At 49.6% G+C, this 20002-nt stretch overlaps 8 protein-coding genes across 8 annotated transcripts; 2 read left to right on the forward strand and 6 right to left on the reverse strand.

Moving 5' to 3' along the window:
• Position 1: 1 nt before the first annotated feature.
• On the reverse strand, positions 2 to 2236 carry EI90DRAFT_2994878 (phosphatase 2C-domain-containing protein). Its single transcript, XM_039056178.1, has 5 exons — positions 1971 to 2236; positions 1713 to 1911; positions 674 to 1595; positions 492 to 616; positions 2 to 429 (listed from the first exon to the last, which is right to left on the reverse strand). The coding sequence occupies exons 2-5, from the start codon at positions 1842 to 1844 to the stop codon at positions 235 to 237; spliced, it is 1374 nt and encodes a 457-aa protein (XP_038916922.1). The 5' UTR covers positions 1845 to 1911; positions 1971 to 2236; the 3' UTR covers positions 2 to 234.
• A 1739-nt stretch (positions 2237 to 3975) lies between these two features.
• EI90DRAFT_3122375 (SOH1-domain-containing protein) lies at positions 3976 to 4771 on the reverse strand (the record flags this gene model as incomplete). The annotated part of the gene is made up of 3 exons (XM_039063498.1): positions 3976 to 4285; positions 4370 to 4489; positions 4560 to 4771. The coding sequence occupies 3 exons, from the start codon at positions 4769 to 4771 to the stop codon at positions 3976 to 3978; spliced, it is 642 nt and encodes a 213-aa protein (XP_038916923.1).
• Positions 4772 to 4948: 177 nt separating this feature from the next.
• EI90DRAFT_2971397 (uncharacterized protein) lies at positions 4949 to 6681 on the reverse strand (the record flags this gene model as incomplete). Its single annotated transcript, XM_039055721.1, has 4 exons — positions 4949 to 5262; positions 5316 to 5414; positions 5465 to 6446; positions 6487 to 6681. The coding sequence occupies 4 exons, from the start codon at positions 6679 to 6681 to the stop codon at positions 4949 to 4951; spliced, it is 1590 nt and encodes a 529-aa protein (XP_038916924.1).
• Positions 6682 to 6822: 141 nt separating this feature from the next.
• On the forward strand, positions 6823 to 8122 carry EI90DRAFT_3122377 (ribosomal RNA processing protein; the record flags this gene model as incomplete). The annotated part of the gene is made up of 6 exons (XM_039063499.1): positions 6823 to 6865; positions 6918 to 7031; positions 7088 to 7244; positions 7301 to 7432; positions 7493 to 7586; positions 7649 to 8122. 6 exons carry the CDS (start codon positions 6823 to 6825, stop codon positions 8120 to 8122), a joined length of 1014 nt encoding a protein of 337 aa, XP_038916925.1.
• A 1613-nt stretch (positions 8123 to 9735) lies between these two features.
• Positions 9736 to 11197, reverse strand: EI90DRAFT_3122378 (uncharacterized protein; the record flags this gene model as incomplete). Its single annotated transcript, XM_039063500.1, has 3 exons — positions 9736 to 10037; positions 10095 to 10295; positions 10354 to 11197. 3 exons carry the CDS (start codon positions 11195 to 11197, stop codon positions 9736 to 9738), a joined length of 1347 nt encoding a protein of 448 aa, XP_038916926.1.
• A 492-nt stretch (positions 11198 to 11689) lies between these two features.
• Positions 11690 to 13867, reverse strand: EI90DRAFT_3145338 (chaperonin-containing T-complex zeta subunit Cct6; the record flags this gene model as incomplete). The annotated part of the gene is made up of 10 exons (XM_039065275.1): positions 11690 to 11780; positions 11838 to 11956; positions 12016 to 12287; positions 12345 to 12508; positions 12566 to 12838; positions 12894 to 13249; positions 13303 to 13488; positions 13542 to 13577; positions 13633 to 13671; positions 13802 to 13867. The coding sequence occupies 10 exons, from the start codon at positions 13865 to 13867 to the stop codon at positions 11690 to 11692; spliced, it is 1602 nt and encodes a 533-aa protein (XP_038916927.1).
• A 464-nt stretch (positions 13868 to 14331) lies between these two features.
• Positions 14332 to 16226, forward strand: EI90DRAFT_3053824 (uncharacterized protein). Its single transcript, XM_039060046.1, has 9 exons — positions 14332 to 14436; positions 14489 to 14555; positions 14619 to 14827; positions 14851 to 15031; positions 15079 to 15212; positions 15233 to 15284; positions 15334 to 15512; positions 15569 to 15753; positions 15813 to 16226. The coding sequence occupies exons 1-9, from the start codon at positions 14432 to 14434 to the stop codon at positions 15986 to 15988; spliced, it is 1188 nt and encodes a 395-aa protein (XP_038916928.1). The 5' UTR covers positions 14332 to 14431; the 3' UTR covers positions 15989 to 16226.
• Positions 16227 to 16581: 355 nt separating this feature from the next.
• Positions 16582 to 19990, reverse strand: EI90DRAFT_3122381 (Spc98 family-domain-containing protein; the record flags this gene model as incomplete). The annotated part of the gene is made up of 9 exons (XM_039063501.1): positions 16582 to 16785; positions 16852 to 17369; positions 17425 to 17550; positions 17598 to 18897; positions 18949 to 19126; positions 19175 to 19249; positions 19306 to 19515; positions 19564 to 19670; positions 19724 to 19990. The coding sequence occupies 9 exons, from the start codon at positions 19988 to 19990 to the stop codon at positions 16582 to 16584; spliced, it is 2985 nt and encodes a 994-aa protein (XP_038916929.1).
• Between the last annotated feature and the right edge of the window lie 12 nt (positions 19991 to 20002).

Consider the following 20002-nt stretch of genomic DNA (forward strand, 5'->3'; position numbering starts at 1 on the left):
TCCGAATGTAGTGGGAGTAAGATTGTATTAAGGAGAATCAAACTATTGTACAAGTTTCTTTCAAGTACTAGAGGTTGGTAAGATAGGCACAAAATCGAGGTGTCGCACTCCTCGATGCGGCGAAACACAGGATAACAGACAAGCGTCTTTCCAATCACAATCCCAACCCTGACACTGACAGTCGTCGCTTACAACCACCAATGCCATGTCGCGTGCACGCATGGAAATACTTCATCACGATCCCACGGCGGTATAGGCGGCATTCACACCCTCTTCCGCACTAGGATGGAACCTCACAACGATCACTGAGATATTATCACTTGAGAAATGTGATAATGCATATTCCACAAGTCTCTTGGAAGCGAGTTGAGGGTCCTGGATTGGTCGAATGAGGTCAACTGCTGCTTGATCTTCTATGACGTCCCATAACTATGAAAGCTGTAGGATGAGTACTCGTTTATCGAAAACAGGCAGAAGTGAAGTGCACGCACACCGTCACAAGCAATGATGAGGAGATCGTCATCATCTCCCAAGGTCGTCTCGGTTGTGTATGGCGAGCCAACGATAAACTCCTTCATAGCTGAATCTCCCAAACTTCTCGTCACTGCAAGCACGCCTAGTCGAGCACATTTTAGTCCCGGCACTCTCCAAAAAAAAATTATAGTCTGCTCACCGTTGACCCGATTGTTCATGACGAACCCTCCAGCCTCCTTAATCCTCTTCGCCTCCTGCGCATCACTACCCTTATGGTCGTACGTCAGCCTAACAGCGGTTCCAGACCGCGAGAGCACCGCACGCGCATCTCCTGCATTAGCTGTATACAATACTCTCTTCTTTCCCTCGACGAAAGTAGGCAAAGGTTCGTCACCAACAGTTTCCCCCGATATTGACAATTTCGACAATCGCTTTTGTGACCAAGATGAAGATACTGACATGGATGAGAGTCGTCGTTGTGAAGTCGGTTCGGTTGGCGATCCATCTAATGTAGTTGATAGCGAACTTGAAGAGGCCGGTTCTGTCGTAGGTGCCCTACCCGTAATATCCCTCATCGCATCTCGGACTCTACTACCGCTGTTGTTGCTCCGACCTTCCGAGACAGCACTTGTACTCGTCACCGAATCGACTGATGCCGACATCGCCGGAGTTTGCCTTCGCTGCAACGACCGTGCTTTGCGCACAAACTCGGGTGGCTGCCACCCTTTATGATCTTCAAGACGCAGGAATGCCGTAACAGCTGTACACCCGCTGTGTGTCTGGCCCTCTTCTGCGATTCGACTCAACTCCGCGTCAACAGCATGAAAGGCCTTGTTTAGCACGTCTGGAATCGGTGCGCCAGTCGGTTGATCCCTAGTAATAGCAGCATCGTTCCCCATTTCTGCCAGTGCATCGAGGAGGTACTCGTGGAAATGAGCGCCACACCATTCTGCAGCGTGTTTCCCCGCATGTCCGTCGAAGACAGCCCAATAACCCTGTCCTCGGACGCCTGCAAAGTCTGCAACGAAAGAATGTGCATCTTCCATTGTCCGACGTGAACCTGTATCGCATGAAACTCCGATCGAATACGACCCCGGGTGAGAGGGGTGTTGATTTAAGATCTAAAGAAAGTGTAAATAGATAGAAAATTGTCAGAATGGAAGGCATGATCGTGAGATGACAAGGATCGGGAGATCGAGGTTTCGCATTTTCAGGAGGGAAGGAAAAGTGAGACGTACACCGTGAGTGTAAGGGCCTATCGCAGTGGTAATCGTTTTGGAACGAGCATGAGGCGAATCGGTGAAGAGCGGAGTGACACCCGGTCGAGGAGTATTGGGGTTATGCTCGGTGGTTTGAGCGTCATTCGTCATATTTTTGAAGAGATCGCGGGATAGTTTTGGAGCGTCGGCACGATTCAAGCGGTTGAGTCGAGACGATCTGAAGGGGAGTGGAACGTTAGTGACATAGGACAGCCCTGGTAGTATTTATCTACCCACAGTGGTGGCCGTTTAGGGACAAGAGATCGAGAGGCGTGAGCGGCTATTCGTGGCAAGTTGCGTCGTTGTTTGCAGTGTCAGTGGCAAGGTGGAAGCAAAACGTCATTTATTAATGAGGCAGTGACAAATATTTCAGACTCCAAGTCAATCGAAACATCGTCTGCAAACCTTTTCCGGGTTGAGTGTGGTTGGCAGACACAAAAGAAGTCATCCCGCGCCTCTTTAGCGTATTTCGCTCAAGGGGCTGCTGTGATGTGTCTAGATGAGTAAGTCACTGTCGCTGTTTATATGTCCCACGAAGGCGCTAGTGGCACGGGAAGGGGGATTCACTCGGGGTTGTTTTAGTTAGGGTAAGGTTGCGGGGCAACGAGTTCCACAACCATGGTTTCAGCCACTTGCCCCCCGTTTCGATCCTCTCTCCGAGTGTGAGCCAGAATCGAAGCTTATGGAACTCCCTGGCCTCACACGAGCCATTCACAGTACCGACAGTACTGCTACTCACACGTTTTTGCATTAAGGCGTTCACATATGAACTTTCTGGATGAGCCTTAGCCCTTGTTTCATTCTACTTCCATCGGTGGATGCTACTATGATCGCCACGGTGGCGTCGTGGTACATGGGGGGCGCGGACCGCTGTTGTTGCCTTTGTCGGATCCGTCAGCTATGTGCACATGAATATGATTCGTATCGCAAGGACGACGAGCAAGTAATCAGCACGCCCCAGTTTAGGGTAATGGCCCTTTGGCATAGCATCCCGAATCGTCTGCATTATGCCGGCGCCTCATGCATTTGACATTTAATCTCATGCCTTCTTTTTCACAGCATTGGCTCCTTGCGGTTAACTTAAATGTTTGCATTGATGACGATTCACCTCATCCCTAAGTCAGAGCGGCAACAAAAGAATGACCCCAGAAACACCACTTCGTTTCGGGCCTTGGTGCGAGTCAGTTTCACTCTCGATCGACGGAACATAAACGACAGACGCTCGTCTGGGCTTGCGCTATCATATATATCAAATTGGCGCGCTCAGATATTTGCTGTGGCAATTTGCGCGCCTTCTTGAGACAGCTAGCCGTCCGCTCTTACCGCTGCGCTGACTTCATGTTGTTTCGTTAATTTGGTTACCCACTACGTCGCCGGGATTGGCGTCCCCTGAAGAGGCGATGATATTCGAAGCCCAGGCCTGGCTCATCATTGCGTTGGGTCGACCACTGAGTTCGTTACCCGGCTCAAGAAGCTGATTTACCATTTCGAGTCGTGATTCGGTGCAAAATTTCGGTCATGAGAGGATAGAGCGGGCCTTATGCCCCGTGTTCACGGCGACCTCAGATTCCCTGAATGATTTCCGTCCTTCCCTTAACGCTTCGTTGCGAATGGCGCGCGGTAAATCCCAGACTCCACCATCCACGTCCCTACTACTGTATCAACCGTCAGGCTTCAGCCACCCCAAATCCTATTTGAATCATCTGGAGCCCACCTTGTTCGATAAGGTTTAAATTATGATCCGAACGTCATGATACCCGCCATGATATTGATGCAGTGTATTTAAGTAATGACAGCTAAGGTCGTTACCCAGTCGATTGCCATACCTATATCAAAGAAACATGGGGGGGTCGTCGCGTTTTGCACAGAAACTGTTAGGCAGACATTGGAGACCCTCAAATCCACTTTGGGGGGTTAAATAAGAAGCCACCCTTGCTTGCAATGCGGTGATGATGTGCTGTCAACAGCGTACGCTCATGTAGAACATGCCCAATTGGTGCTGGAATCCATGAACGAAGGATGTGGCGTTTACTGAGCATCAAGCAATGTGCCCCAATGATCGGGTGCCAAAGTATTCGCTTGTGATAATGAACTGGTACGAGACCACACTGTTGAGTAGCAAAATGAATTTTCTGGCCTGAAGCAAGTCGTGGGTCGCGCACAAAGACTCAGGGGCTGGCTCCGTGATAAAAGGACGACGTGATTCGATTCCATCCCGATGCGATTCCTTCTTCCCATATTATCAAGGGCTACCAGATAGACCTCTAGGACTCGCCGCTACAGGCAATGGTGTATTCGACGTAGGATTTCTAACACCGGTAGCATTTCGTGGCGTTCCAGCAGTTGTTCCCCGGCTAGGCGTCAGCGCCGTATGATTATGGTTTGCAGAAGCACTTTGACTATGGCTTGGACCAGCCTGAGCATTCGTACTAAGTGATTCGTTTGGTTGAACAGTGCCACTTTGATCGATGGCAGCAGTCCCAGATTCGGGATTTGTCAACGACTTTGGCAGGAAATTCGTATGTGGGACCGTCGGCACAGGGCCTGCTCGCCTGCGCATCGTGAAGGGGGAAAGCAATGAGTGAAACCGCGAGTGAGTTGCGTATTGGTAAAAGGAAAACATATGAGCCACGTACCATGTTCTCCAATGGTCGAACTGTTTCTCGCTCAGCCATTGAGCAGTATCACTATTCTTCAATGCCTCGCGGAACTTTTCATTCTGAAGCAGTTGTAAATGATGCAGGGCATGCGGATATCTAAAAACATGCGCAATGAAGTTCGTCCTCTTCAGTTACGAATGTGATGCCAGCCTCCGCGCTTACGCACACGACAAAGCGAGCATATTCGGGATCGGTCCAGTACAATAAATATTTCAGATACAACACGAAGGAAGGGTCAACGAGAACGTTTTGCTGAGCGAGACTTTGGAGATAATGAGGGTTCGCCAAAGATTGGACGAATTCCAGCTCAAATTCGAAGCGATGCTTGTTAGCCGCACGCGCTTCGGGTGAGGGCGCTGTCGATGTGCCTGCTTCCATTAGTTAAGATCGTTGTAACAGCTCAGGAGTTTTTGGAGAATCACATGTGAAAGTCAAATTCTCAATCTTAGCGCTGGGCGTCAAATGCTATTCCCTATTGAAGGTTACAATAAGAGCTTAAATACTAATGTACAGACTACTCTGGTACTGGTTAACCGCGCCTCCACTCCATAACATTTATTCCCAATCGCTGTCGGAGTCGCCGTTGCCCGCTCTTGCCGAAGGAGTCTTGGAGGCCAGTTCCTCACTCAACTTGCTGGGCTGCGGCGCAGGCGATTGGAGCCTCGCTCCGTCGATCACATCATAACTATCTTCCGAGGTGCGCCTACTGGTGCCCAACGAGCTGACGGCAGGGTTAGACGGAGCTTGAGACAATGGGTTGGCAGTTTCCTCCACAAGGTCTGCGGGAGGTTTTGAGGCTGGCGGAGTAGAGGGAATGTGCTCATCTTCGTCGTCTTCCCAGCTGAACAACTCTTCCCCTTGGACCGCGTCTACAGCAAGTTAATGATCCACTTTCAAAGAAACCAGGCACGCATTCACGCACCTGCAAGTAATGCCTTGCGCTTCTCCTCTTCCTTCGTGACTTGATGCACCCGGAAGAAATACCGGGTCCAAAACACATCGTTGGACATTTCCGAGGGGACTACGGGAACACGTTAGTAAGGGGTGTGATTAATTGAGCGTCTGCCCTACCCAATACGTCCCGAGTGTCGATGAGAGCTTTCGCATCCGCATCCAATAAACCATTGGGGCCTGGAGCAAGTACAGTAGAGATCTTGTCAATGTAGGTCTCTCCCGATATCCCTCCGTTCTTCTCCACATCCTCCTTCACAAATTTCTCGAAAACACTACTTATGTCCTCATCTTGAGCAGGATCAAGCCTAATGAGATCAGGATCGTATTTCAAGAGGCGAAGAAGAGCCTCAGATCGTGTTGCACCTCCACGCGCATCCAGAGAACGAGCGGGTGGGGAAATAGACGTCGACGCGCGGGGTGTCCCAGTCCCTTCAGACTTCTGGATCGTACCAGCGCCCCAACCGGTGGTGCCAATAGGCGAGGGGAAAAGCCATACATCTGTTCCAGACACGATGGGCATCTCATGCGTGCTCACACCTTCTTCGGGCGGAACGACTTTCACCGCTTCTTTAAAGAAATCTCCCGCATCCTTAGCAAAGGATTCAGTACCCGCCTTCAATTTCGACAAGTAGCTTTCAGCAAGCTTCTCAGCTTCACTGAAGTTTAGATTCGTTTGTGCTTGCTGGATATTAGCGGTGACGGATGAACGAAGCTGATTGAAATCGACGCTGGGAAGGGTAGAGTGTGAGCGAGCAGCAGAGATAGCAGACGATATTGCATTGGGTTGAAGGTTTGGTGGCAGCTGAGCTTGCAGCCGAGAAAAAATGCTCGAAGAAGTGGGGGACGTTGGCACACTTGCTTCGGATTGCTCAATCCCTTTCTCTAATGGTTCTGTCTCGACCGCATCGATAGTCTCTGTCTCCTTTCCTTTCCCTTTCACGTCGCGGGTTGGTGAGGAGCTATTGGCTGTTGCATTCGCACTAATAGTGGAAGATGTCGAGGTTGAGGTAACCTCTGTCGCGATCTTGCCGAGCTCGGTGCGGGCTTGGCTGACGACCGTACCAAAGTCCTTGCGCGCAGCCTCGAACGCGCTCTGACTCTGATGTAACATGCGTAAGTGCCAAATTAGCAACAAGTACTCGGAGACATGCCTGCCTCCTGAACCCTCCCCAAAATCGGCTGAGTTGGCCCAGCGCTTGATTGACCTCCTCATTGAGGGTGGGTGTTTGGGCCCCTGTTCCATCAATAGTGGTCAGACCTGCAGCAGAGGACCCCCCATCTTCTGGGGGTTGGGGTGTCCTTGGCTTTGTAATTTCGTAGTCGAAAATATCCATTGTGTTCATGTTGGGTCGTCGTTTCGAGTCGGTGGACGACTCACGTCGCCACCCGGAGCAGTCACGTGAAGGTCAGACGTTCCAGGAAAAAATTTGTACAGCTGCAAATACAAGTTAGCTTGGCTGTCTGAACCCACGAATATGTCTGCTCCACCACCTCTCGGGAAACATCTTGCTTCGTCTGGTTTGTTCTAATGTGCGTCGAAATTCTTGACCCAGCTGAGGAGTGCCTTCAGACAAATCCACACGGGACAAGGCTGTAAATGGGCTCACTGCTTTCCTTTGCCATGAGTCGAATGCTCGGCTATCTGATAAGGACATGGCCAAATTGTGGAAAGGCATATTCTATTGTAATTTCTGCCCAACACTCTTATTCGAACGTATCGTTTCGACGAAACTCATTTAGGTTTCTGGATGTCCGATAAGCCACTAGTGCAACAAGCGCTAGCTACGGACCTCTCAAATATCATACTTGCCATACCTACCTTGGATGCATCCTTCGCGTTCTTGGGGGGCTTTTGGGAAGCAATGGTTCGGGAATGGGATGGTCTTGACCGATACAGGTGAGCTGAGTTTATTTTGTGTTTGTTGTATCGACTTGTCGATTGGGATATTTCAGGCTAGATAAGTTCTATATGCTTATCAGAAGATACGTCAATGCAACGTTCCGTCTCCTAATGCGAGAACAGTGGGCGGAATCGCCGTGTAGCTCAGTCAACGATATACTAACCCGGGCCAAAGGGCCATTGTAGTGAGTTCGGTCCCTATTACCACAGCTATGGCTTTACCCAAGGATTTCCGTTCGTTGCAGTCCACACGATGTTGGCGTACCCAAGGGCCTAACATACCATCTCGCAGACATTTATCTTGAAGAATTGAACAAAGTCCTTTTCACAGTACAAGAGGTAAGGTACATCCTAGCCCCAAGCACCACACATTTGGATAATCCATGTCTCAAACACGTCAGGAAGAGCTCGCGCCATCATTGCCAAAGATAATTGACCCATTCCTCCGACTGGCTAGCGAAACATCAAATGATGCTATTTTCGCAAGAATAAACAAAGGGGTTCTTAGGCCCTTACTGTCGGCATTGCGAAAGGCTTCTCCATCGTATACAACAACTTCAACATCTGATCCCAGACGAGCGCGCAAACGTCCCAGAATGGAGAAAGGCTCCCACCGATCGGAAGATGATGAAGACCAGGCTGAGGACAAGTCCGAAGCCGACGCCGATGCCCCGCTATACTTCGTCGTCAGGAAATCGCGTGGATTTTTTTCCGACGGAAATGAGTCCTCGAAAGCTTTGCCGCCTAAAGATTTGTTAGAGTCGGTCCTCAAAGCAATCTTTGACGCTGCGAGTAGAGATACTAGCAAGGATTCTCGTAGGCGACGTCTGTATGCTTTGTGGAAATCCGCGAAGGCGAATCAGGATGATGTATAACGGCAATGGGAGCACCGCCTGATTCTTATTATATTTGGCAATCCACTTTATTATATTTGTTCGCTAGTTCGGTTCTCCTTTTCTGGCGAAGCTGCGGTGCTTGGACTGAACCTACTGGGTGATATCCGTTGTCCATCATGCTCTGCGCCATTCATTACGAGGGTTGTTCTTCCAGTGACAACGCGTTGAATAATCAAAATGCGATTCTACGGCTGCCGTCATTCTGGCCTCCGAGCTACCATCCGTCGTTGCACCGAACAAATACGCCGCGTATCTTGCCCGGTTTCGGAAACCCTGTGCCCATGGGACGTACGCTCGCATTTTGCCACAGCCCCTGCTTGTCTAATACCAAACCAGGCAAACCTACGAGGATGATACAGGCAGTTGAGTACAGTCTCAGCTACTTCCCAGCGGGTTCCGCTTTCTTGCAAGAAAGATCCCTTAGGTATCTTTGTTAGCTTTGTGCGTTGGAAGCTCTGAGCTCGCTTCATCTCCAAAAGCCAATAAGCACAGCCGCTGCCCCCATATACTATGCAATCAGCCTGGATCTTTGGGACATATCTTGAAAAGGAATATGCTTCTTCTTACTGGTGTAGGGTACCCTTCGTCCAACACGAGATACTGCTAGCATGCTGTCCCTCGTTGTAGCATCCTCCGACAGCATTGATGCGGCATAAATGTAAGTGAGGTGGCCAACAAATGGTTTCAATGGCGCTGGGTTGGTGAGGCATCGAGGCATCTACACCTCCCATCAGTTCTCCCTCCACGGAAGAATCTCGGTGATCAGGGATGCCTCCAACTCGATCGGCTTTTGCTCTCAGAAACTCCTGTAAGCGATAGCGATTCGAGATCGATCAATGATTGGGACAAATACGCTTCGTACGATTCCAGTGCAAATGACGTAAATTAATGGCTGGAACTTGGTCTTCATAAAATAGGCCATGGCTCGTGTAAGCGGCCTCGGGCTGGAGGCCAAAGCGCATCACAAGTACCAGTGTCATGGTCTTCCGAATCATTATCCAAATGGTTGAAGACAAACATTGATCGATGTCGGTGACAGATCGAAAGGATATTAGATGTTAGGTTGAAGTGGTTGACCTCATCATCCTGATCGACGATCCCTTGGTAGGGGGTATTGGGTGGATTGAGTAGAAATACAACTTTTTCTTGGCGTTCCAGCCAACGTCTATTTACATTTTTCCCGCATGCTACAGGGGTGCCACAATGGCACAGGCGGCGGAGCAGTTGTGGAGTGGCTTCCCCTGTTAGAGGCTCTTGTGTTTCTGATGTCCTTCCTTACATTTTTAGATGACCAATTAATCATTCCCTAGTAATAGAAAAATATAAATTATCGATGGTGGTCATGCCAGATCATTAACAATAGCTACTGCATAGTCAACTAACTAGTAATAATTACACTGCGTACCGGCGGCAATGAACATTATCTCGAGGGATGGATGACTGGGGGCCGAGTAAAGTGTGTCAAATCGCGAATGTGGATTGCAAAGAAAATTAATAATACAGTGAGTAAACGAGATTGGTGGATCACAAGGCATCGTAAGCTGATGCGCGGCTACTAAGGTGTGGGACCTAGGATTGTGAAAGAAAGCAGCCTATGTGCCGGCTTCGATAAACTGGGCATGCAGCCTGTTGACTTCATCCTCCAATGACCTTATCAATTTGTCTTTCTTAATTAGGACATCCTCGAGCTGCCTCTGAGATAGCAGAGCCTTGTGGTAGCGGTCCTCTGCCGTGCGCTTAGATGACCGTTCCTGCTGTAGCTCCGCCGTTAACACCGACAGTGATTCTGAGGAACCTATCGGACTAGCATCAGTGATGTCATTTTCTGGATTATTGCAGCCAACGGAGATAGGAAGGGAGGTAACGAGGTCATGAAGATTCGACGTTTTATCAGCTACGCAAAGATGATAGGCAGGATGATTCTATTCCACGAGCTGCATCCAAGGCTCACCGATCGTTATATCACGAAACTTTGTCCACCGATCACCATCGAGCGCCTCAAATTGCCTTAGATACGCCATGGCACGCATTTGATACGCCACTTTGGCATTTTCTGTCTCTTCAGATGGACTGGTATCAACCCACAAGGAAGCCAGAAACAGCAGTATGGGGACGACCAGGGATGAGTGTTCTTTTGCTCTACTTGCCCAAACTGAGATGAAGTTTCAACTTCGATCCATGTGTTACAGTCCGAAATAGTGATGACTTACGCCTCAACCCAACCACGGCTACGCGCTCCGCATTCTCTGGCATCCCTTTCCGTTTGTACTCTGCGGCAACAGAGATAAAACAATTTATTGCCCGCCTTCGTTCCACGAGGATACGTTCAACAGACACTGGATCATCAGGCAACTGCCTCAGGTCAACTTCCGAAGGCAGATCAAGATTAACGAAAGGGTATATGTTATCCAGGATGGCTGGAATACAAGGGAAACAAGTCGATGATGATGCGTCTCGTTGATGAGAAAAATCACTGCAGGACGGTGAAGGAGAAAGATATGCTATCTCAGGAACTTCATTCGAGGCACCAGCAGCATTGGTGTGGGTATTGGTTCGAGACCTTGAGCTGGAGGATGGTAGACCATTGGCCGGTAATGCTGAAGAATCCATTGGTGAGTCGTCTTTCTCCAATACCTCTCCAATGTGGTGAGGGGAAGACAAGTTATCGGTGCAGACAAACGGGGAAGAAACGGACTGCAACCTCTCAGATTGGTATTCACGAGTGTGACTGTCAGGAGATAACTTCGAACTATGGAGGGGGCCAGAATTTCCCTCCGATATTTGTTCAATCGAGGGATCTGGAGCTTGACGTCGAGCGCCTGAACGTCGGTGACGGCGCGACGCGGTTCCATGACGCTTCTCGGTTTTCCGGAGCTTTCGCTGTGTTGGCTTCTCATCAACACGGAGTTTTGGTCGGCGTGGCTGGGGAGTTGGACGTATTGCATGGCTTTTGTTGCGTTCGGAATCCGCTCTCCCTGACGGCTTGGATGGAGTGAATTTTCCAGAAATAGGGTCATAGTAAAGCGGAGATGCATCAAGGGACGCGTGTAGCATGGCTCAGGGATGATATGCAATCAGCCAAAACTCCCTTGGATCTGCGATGATTGGTCGGACGCGTCTCTCGTTCGGCCGTTGCCTTGGGTGTGCCCTCGCTCTCAGCGGGTCGACGGGATCACAGGCTCGTATCGGCTCAACACTGGTAATGAACCCTTTCAGATCGGATCTCGCACCCTTACCCTTTCTTAGAACAGCAAACTTGGTGAGTGTGCGGAAGATTGAACAGGACAGGGTTGTGGAGACCGTGAGGGACGTAAATTCCCACGGTCACTGTGACAAAATATTCGTAAATACAGTGTCAGCTCAGTTATCAACGGAGAACCAATGTTCTGTGCGGCAAGGGGATCGACTAAGCGGCCGGCTCATGTAACGTCGCTGTTGTACTGATTCACCACGTTGCACTCAAGTGAATACGGTTGGGTGGCATATCGTGGGAATTGCGACGCTCATGTATTCTTATGGTGTACATATGCCCACAAGGAGTAATAATCACTGAGGTCCTGGATTCTCTGGTCTTGTCATTGAGACACCCGCTCTTAATATCTCATCCGTCGATAGCAAGTTGACAGCAATAACGGAGCTGTAACGAGAAGAGTCAAGATGCCGGAGAATCAACAAGCGAAATGTAAGGACAGACCACGAATGCAGCATCTGACGCTTGACCCTGTAATTGTCCCATATTCCATCTACTGTGGGATCGAAAGGTTCCCCAGTTTGAAGGTTGAGCCCGACCACGTTGCCTTCTGCTTGCTCATCCTACAGTAGGAACGCACGTCAGGTGGGGCGCTGAAAATTTCTGAACATGCTTAGCCAACCTGCAAAGCGACAATGGAGTCCTGAACATCAAACCCGCCATTGGCGGCGAGAGTTTTCGGGATGATTAATAATGCATCTGCAAAAGCCTGTACACCAAGCTTGGCCCTCCCCTTGGCAGCTTTTTTAACAGCCGACGAAAGGTGCGCTGAACAGGCCACCTCGAAAGCACCGGCGCCTGGAATCAATGCCTCATCCTCAATTGCATTCTTCACACTCCGTAAGCCGTCTCTCAACGCGTCATTGATTTGGGTCATGGTGTGAGCATTCGGGCCTGGGGGAAGGTACGTGAATAGGCGTATCATAAATGGGACTAGAGCTGTGGACTGACCCTTGATAAGAAGGGTAACGCTCTTCGGATCCTTTACTTCCTCCACGAAGGTGTATTTCTCTTCGCCCAGAGTATGCTCGTAGACAAGCCCCGCCCATCCCAAAACATCAGGGGTAAGGTCGTCGACTGAGTTCTGCGCGACACCACCACACACAAGTTGCAGTCTGAATCGAGTTTCTCGGTTTCAGTCGTTTTGCAGGTAAGGGTCTCCAAAACCGTACCTCTCCATATTCCGCCTCTTCGCACGTCGCAGAGCGAGAATTCCATTCTTCACAAGGATGTCCAAAGAGAGAGGATCGATGCCCTTCTGATTGATGACAACAAAATTCTTTGGTTTTGATTTTGTCTTTCCAGTCTCGTCAATAGGCTGATCACACACGAGCTTCTTCAGCTCCACGATCTTTTTTAGCTTTGCGTCCACAAAACGACGCTCCGATTCAACAAGCTTCTCTCTCTGCTCCGCTGTTGAGTAAAAGAAACCGGAGTTGACCTCGCTGAAGACGGAAGCTAATTAACTTCATGCCGTCATAGATGATGCACGGAACGCACGTCTTCTCGTATTCCAATGAAACATTCAGCGTCAATATGTAAGCGTTCCCCACACGTTTGGGCATGTCAGGATGCCGAGCGCCATGATCTAACACGAGACCGCGAACGAGTTGCGTATCGAGCTCTGTCCGGTGCTGCATCTTCATAATCTCGACCATGTGGAGATCGATAGGTTCCTGGATAGCTTCGACACCTGTTATGGGAGGTTTTGGTCTGATGGTCAGAACTGCGTCCACAACGTCCGCGGCGAGCTGCTTGGCCAGACGAGGCTGAAGTTTAGTTTCGAGCGAAGTATGAGAAACGTTTATTAGAGTGGCTCTATCGAGATTTCTTCTGACACGGAATGTATCCAAAAACTGTGAGTAAATAAGTTAGTGCAGAGTTGGAGAGGTGAAGTTGCCGGTCTGACAGCTAGAGCCTCTTTTTTGGCGATATCGAACCCCTCTGCGACGACGGTAGGATGAACCCCCTCTGATATGTAGCGATCCGCTTGCTTCAGAAGCTCGCCCACGAGAAGGACAACAGACGTTGTTCCGTCGCCAACTTGATCATCCTGCGCGACAGCTGTACGTGCAATCATCGCTGCTGTGGGGTTCTAGACACTTCATGTTAACATGGTCTGGCATGATTGGAAACATGACCTCGTACTTGGATTTGCATTTCCGATAACAAGACCTTCCCGTCCTGAGAATAACAGATTGCAGCTCATGATTTAATTTAAGTCTTATAACTGGTTCACCTTGGTCAACTTGATCTGACCCGCACCATCCACCAGCATCTTGGTTGTCCCTCGTGGCCCTACATTTCAACATAAAACATGAGGTGTGGGCAAACTTGATCGAATGACGCGCAAGTACCAAGATTGCTTTTCACGACGTTGCAAGCCCCATCGCGCCTGTGGTATTGACTTGGAGCGCAGCAGCGCGCCTCACGCTTTGTGCATTCGGGTTCAGAAGCTCAAGACTGTTCGACATCACGAAAGCGCGTCAGGTTGATCTAGGTGTTTTCGATGTGCTGGGATGCACTTTTGAATGGGAGCCAATTATCGGGCAGTTCCGATTCACGTGTTGCCCAAATTGTTAAATTCTATCGCCAATTCGATCTATCTTCCTTGCGCGCTCAAAACAATCGTGCACCGTCATGGAAGTGGTGGGCACTGTCGCAATACCCGTGGGTTCCTAACTCGACATATCCTGTCAGCTATTTATCGCCATCACGTGTGGGGGGATACTTGACCCGAGCCGCAGCTCGCTCGCAGCCCTATATAATATTACGAAGTCGTAGCCCGTAACGCCTTATTTTCTACACGACCAAGGTCGCAGTTTTCTCCCAATGATAATCACAGAAGGCGACAGCAAGGCGAGAGTAAAGACCCCTGGCTCGTTTCGGGATTATCGGGACCTCCACAGCCAATGGGTCCACCCCCTGCGTATGAGGCAATCCCTTCAGGTGGACCAGGCGAGCCTCTTTTGCCTCCTAATGAGCATAGTTTTTCTGTGCGCCGAAGGGCTCGAAGGCGCTTCTTGTCTGCTTTGTTCATGAGGTGCGCCAAACTGAGTCATCTGAGTGGATTTAGTCCTCACTGTCGATTTTAGTCTCCTCCTTTGGGCGCTTTTGTGGCTTCTCTTCGGACTTTATTTGGCCGCCACGTTAAACTACTGCGTAAATGGGTTAGTCCTATTTTGCGGGCAGTTCAATCACTCTCAATCTGCACCGCTTCCGCAGGGCAAACCTGCAGAACCAGAGATCAGTGATGGGTTGAAATTTGGTAGAAACGCGTGCCAGGCTGAGCTTTTTGAATTTCACGCGGCGCACCAGAGTCTCTACAACTTGGTGGCCAACGGGGCTCACCCTCCCCAAGGATCGTTTGCAACGTTTGCCACTGATGACCCATATCCCCCTCCTGGCATCGGGCCATACCAGCTAAGTGCTCGGTATGTGCTACAGCCACTTCCAGAAACTCTGTACCTAGTTTCGAGGGGGATCATGCCCGTGGGTTCATCGAGGTCAAACCATCCAAATCGGTGAACCAAGTGGTTTTCGAGATTAATGTTTCGTCATGGGATTTGGGTGCGTTAGCGACATTTAACATGTGCTTGCTTGAAAGAGATGAGGTGTCCAGAGGGTTTGGCATATTTGTGAGTATAGATTTCCGAGTCCAAATCCAACTAACATCCAGTTTCAGACCTCGAGGAAAGGATGGAGATGGCTTCCCTTTGACCGACATATGCTCGACTTCAATGTCATGGTTCTGGTGCCGATTGGAAGATATTCTCCTATTGTACGGCTCGACACATCGCTGCCCAATTTCATGCACTCGTGCGAGACTTAAGCTCAAGGGAGTTTGATGCCGTCACTATCCTTGGATCTAACTCAGGAGTATTTTCTGAGGTACGTCTCGCGGGACAAGAGATGATGCAGCTTCAGACCTTTCGTTTAGTCCCTTATTGCTCGCAATATTTCTGTGTACACATCCAATGAGCGCGTCCATGGACGTTTCACTGCCCATAACTCACTAACTCTGAAGACATCCAATGCGCCGATCAATGTGGAGGCGAATCTCCTTAATCATCCCGGGAGTGAAAAGGCCACGAAGCTGAGTGTTCACACCAGCAATGGGTACGTAACCATCTTTCTCCAATAATGCTCTTCTTTGAGTAGTGGCTATCCTCCAGATTCATTAGCACATCGATGAATCTGTCCACGAACCAGTCCAGCTCTTCGCCAGGAGGATACTTCGACCTTGATATTGCAACCACTAACGGGAAAATTGGTGCTCGCATCCTGCACGTCCCATTGCAGTCCCAGGTATCGCTGAGCGCGGTGACTACGAATGCTCCCATAAACGCAATGGTGTACCGTGCATTTGAAGGCGTTTTTAAACTGCTTTCGACTAATGCTCCTGTGTCCGTTCCCAAGGCCTCCTCGGTCTTGAGGATGACCCTTCAGGTGGTGGCCGCTCTCCACAACTTCGGTTTGGTGAGAACAGAGGTTATTCAGAAGGATCCTGGTATTGGGGGGTTCGAGAGGAGCTGCCGACAAGTACTATCGTACTGGGGACGACTAATGGTCCCATTGATCTTGAGTTCATATGAATGACAGCGCCCTGAAGAAAGCTCTTTCATCAGCCTTGTCGCTGCCTCAACGCCGTCTTTTTTTGCTGTCTGGCTCGCGAGCTTAATCAACTATTTCTCAACCCGCCGCTATCCTGCATTCCATGTTCAAAAATATTTACTGCAACAACAAAAGCCAGCAGCCACCCTCACACAATAATGCAAACCAGATGGAGAGCAAGAAAGAGGACTGAAAGCGAAAAGATCAATACAAGCGGAGACTTGGGGCCTGAGCCACCATCGGGCACGCTTCAAAATCCTGCCCTAGACGCCATCGGCATGGAAAAGTGATAGAGAAAATGTCCCTCGCTCAGAACCTGTAGCTTGACCGGCCACAATCCTTTTCCCCTCGATTCCATGGTAACATAAATGAGATGTTAATTAAGGTCCACGTTATATGGCATCACCCAATCTATCCTGTTTTTCTTTGCACAAGCCATTGATCATTCACAGTGCAAGAGTTATCGAAGTACGTACTTGCCGAGAGGTATTCTGTGTGAATTACCCCAAACATTTGTAGTAGCAAATAATATATATACATAAATAAAGAAATGCACAAAGCAAGGGATCTCTTCCTAGCGGTCATTTGCGGCGTACCAACCCGTACTGTCGAGCCGCACAAGCAGCTGGTGGAAACCGCCCGCATTGCCTCCTGGATTCGAATACCGTGAGATTAATTCTTGATCTCTCTTGGAGATTCCATCCATGCTTAAGTCAAGACCCACTTGAGTGGCCCGCTTCCCCTGACCACGCTCGATGAGCAGTTTGAGGCCCTCAAGCTTTTGCAGGCGAAAGATGCAGTAAGCTGCAAGTCACTTGATCCCCACATCAAAAGGCACTCTTACCAGTCTTCTGACGGCTTCATGGAACTCGTGTTGCAACCCGATTACACGTTCCCCACTAGCTTGTGCCTCCAATTTTCCTTCCGCGACATCGGAGATGAGCTGTCCAAAGCTAAGAATAATGTGCAGACATTCTTCCACTACCACCCCAACAATAGTCCTATGTCTCGCTTTAAGCAGACATGCCTCTAATATATCGTCCATTGTTTTGAGGTGGTATGCCAAAACAGAGAATATATCGGACAAGTCATCGGATGCGTCATCCGAGTCATAGCTATCGTCTGTCAACCGATGCCCAGAATGGGTGCCTGGGATACCATGAACAAGCTTCAATAGACGCCCAGTGAAGGCATCGTGGTGAGTCCGAATTGCACAATCCTGAACATAAGCCACGAACGAGTTGATGAATGACTGCGCCTGAAAGGCGAAGGTGTGCAGAGCCAGCCTTGGTACCCGACGGCTACAGAGATTGGATGTGTTGCCGCGGGAAAATCGATAGAGCATACGGCATACAGTGTCCACTACAAGGGCATGTGAAGCGAGGCACCAGCGGTAATAAAACTACGACCAACATACCTCGTAACAGCTTCAGTAGGAAAGCGAACACGCGTTTATACTTCTCTAAGAGCTCCGGGCTCAACAACGTCAGCAACGTTTCCGGGGGTTTGTAATTCATGTCCAGAAAATCCAATGCATGCACAGCTTTGATAGGTCAGTGACCGTGTGCCTGCAGGGTTAGTCAAACTCACTGGTCGGATCCAGCCAGCTTGGGTCATCCTGATCATCCTCTTCTGCCGGCCGGATCACAAATCCCAACCGCCATTCTCCCTCCTTCCAAATCGCATCCCGCAGACGACCCCCGCCGGTCCTCCTTTCGCCGTCCTCAGATTCCAATCTGGCTTCATCCAATGTATCTACAATCACCCGTCGCAGAGAGAATGCAAGCTCAGAGCCTCCAGGCGGCCAGGTCCCTCGATCATTGAGGTTCGGGTTAAGACCAACTCCCCAAATACCTTTGCGTTTACTTCGCCTTGACTTGCTGCGACCCCGCGATTGAACACGTCCAATAGAGTCCTCGTCTTCCTTCTCCTCAGTAAATAAAGCGCGACGCAATCTGGAAGCAAAGGATGAGTCTCCCATCAGAAGGAAGCGATGGAGGAGATCAACATGAGAGAGGAAGCCGAGGTCGGACAGAAAAAGATCTCGAAGTGATGATGACAAGATTTTTGAGTGTGCTAGCAGTGGCTGCAGACATGTTGCTTCCATAAGCATCTCGAGCGTCGGGGCGGCTAATGGGAGTTGATCGGGAAATTTATGGATAAAACTGTCGTACGAAGAACCCGGGCGTTGCGCTAAGGAATTGAATTGTGCCAAATGTGCCCCTGGCTCCAAATCAAACAGTTTGAATCCATCAAAGGTGCCCTTGAGTCTATTAGTCACTGTTGGCATAAGGGGGTTGACAACTTGGATGTCGTCGGCCTTGGGAGGGACATGGAAAACGGAGGATACGGAGGACCGATTGTCCGGATTAGTTGCGCGCTGACGCCAGTCATCAATTCTAAAACTGAGGTCCTTAACGTGTTTCTCCATTGAAACAATGAGACCTTCGAGACCTGTTTGAGTCCAAACCCATCCAACACACAATGCTTCCCACAAATCGTCCTTGTGACATGCAGGATGATCAGGCTTTGCAACTCGGAGTAGCTCAAGAGACCTTCGGGCACGGTCAATGAGGGACGATGACTGGGGGGGGATGAATGAAGGGAGATTATCAATAAGAGCATGAGTTCGTAAAGTGTCATCATCATCATAGAGAGGGTCGATCCCCTTCCCAGTTTTCCGAGCAGCATCAGTGGCAATCAGGCCGATGGATTCACCCATTCGGCGGAGGGTGCTATGAGATGTTACAGTAAGGAGATACGCCAAATTGCACCTGATCGCATGAGAAGAGCTCAAGCGTACGTGAGTCGCTAAATGATTATATATCCTGGAGGTAAGCTTGGCTGACTCAGTGAAGAAAGGCGGGAAAGGGGGAGAATGGCCTGGTCCCTGCATTCCAAACGTAAGTCCCATGCAGATCTGATCATTCGCATCACATACCCGATTGCACAAAGAAGCAAGGGCTAGTAAAACTTCTTCAAGCTCCTCATACTCAAGCCACAGTGACAAGAGGTGTTTTGGATGCACGGCATGAATGCGTGGAAGAGAAACTGAGTGCATGTGCTCAATTATGTTTGCAAGTCCATGAGCAAATGATGCCGCTACACTCCCAGGAGATCTTATGAAACGTTGAGCTCGGAAAGTCCTTAGAAATACATCAACCTACTCAGCACGAAGCTTCAGAACCACCTCCTCGACGCGTCTTAACATCGCTCCGATTGAAAGGAAGCGTCCTAGAATACTGAATGGTACAATGAACAGCTGTCCGTTATCGTTTTAAATGATGGAAAAGCTCACCTCGACACCGACGCCTCGCCGATAGCTTCAATAGTCAGGATGCATTGGATAGCGTCCCCGGTGCTGGCAGGTCTGAAGGCGTCCTTTGTTCGATCCCAGGTGAACAAGGTTGAGGAGTTGCCGAACAAAGTCAAAGACATGCACCGGTGAAATTCTTCTGCAGATACATGAATAAAATGAGATGTCTCGGTCTTGATATATGGCTGAACGCTTCAAAGAAATTAGGTGACAGGAATGCGGCAGTCACGGTCTCCTCACTGAAATCGGGAAGCAACAAACGTTCCATCCAGGCTCTCCGACAAGTACGGTGTTTCCCCTATGGACGTCGGTGGATTCTGGAAACTGTCCCACGAAAGCACATTATCCTTTCGACCATGCAGTCAGCAAAATTGCAACACCATACAATGGAATCCTTCACTTTGGCTATTGTTTGGGGTGTAGAAAGCCATATATTCTCACCTGGAGGCTGAAATTCATGAAGGGTTCCCCTCTTAACGGGCTCGAGACCAACATCAATGATTTTAGCGTGGCCGGATTCGAGAGAGTGAGTGAATCGTGCAATGATGGGATCTTCAGGTTCCTGCCCGAGATGTTTCAAAGTAAATGAAGGGGAAATATGAGGCAAAGGTTTCGGAGGGTCCGTTAGCGCTTCCACGCTGGGCAAGACGCGTATGCTGTAGCTCATGGTGACACCTTC

Source organism: Cantharellus anzutake, assembly GCF_015039405.1.
Source record: "Cantharellus anzutake strain C23 chromosome Unknown EI90scaffold_19, whole genome shotgun sequence".
NCBI lineage: Eukaryota > Fungi > Basidiomycota > Agaricomycetes > Cantharellales > Hydnaceae > Cantharellus > Cantharellus anzutake.

What these genes read in the sequence shown, in the direction of transcription:
- EI90DRAFT_2994878 (XM_039056178.1), bottom strand. Translation starts at nt 1,844, where the DNA reads ATGACGAATGACGCTCAAACCACCGAGCATAACCCCAATACTCCTCGA. An exon ending in CATGAACAATCGGGTCAACG is followed by an intron (nt 617 to 673) that starts GTGAGCAGACTA and finishes GTGCTCGACTAG; the next exon opens with GCGTGCTTGCAGTGACGAGA. An exon ending in TCATCATTGCTTGTGACGGT is followed by an intron (nt 430 to 491) that starts GTGCGTGCACTT and finishes CAGCTTTCATAG; the next exon opens with TTATGGGACGTCATAGAAGA.
- EI90DRAFT_3053824 (XM_039060046.1), top strand. An exon ending in CCGCCACGTTAAACTACTGC is followed by an intron (nt 14,556 to 14,618) that starts GTAAATGGGTTA and finishes CCGCTTCCGCAG; the next exon opens with GGCAAACCTGCAGAACCAGA. An exon ending in ACTCAGGAGTATTTTCTGAG is followed by an intron (nt 15,285 to 15,333) that starts GTACGTCTCGCG and finishes CCTTTCGTTTAG; the next exon opens with TCCCTTATTGCTCGCAATAT.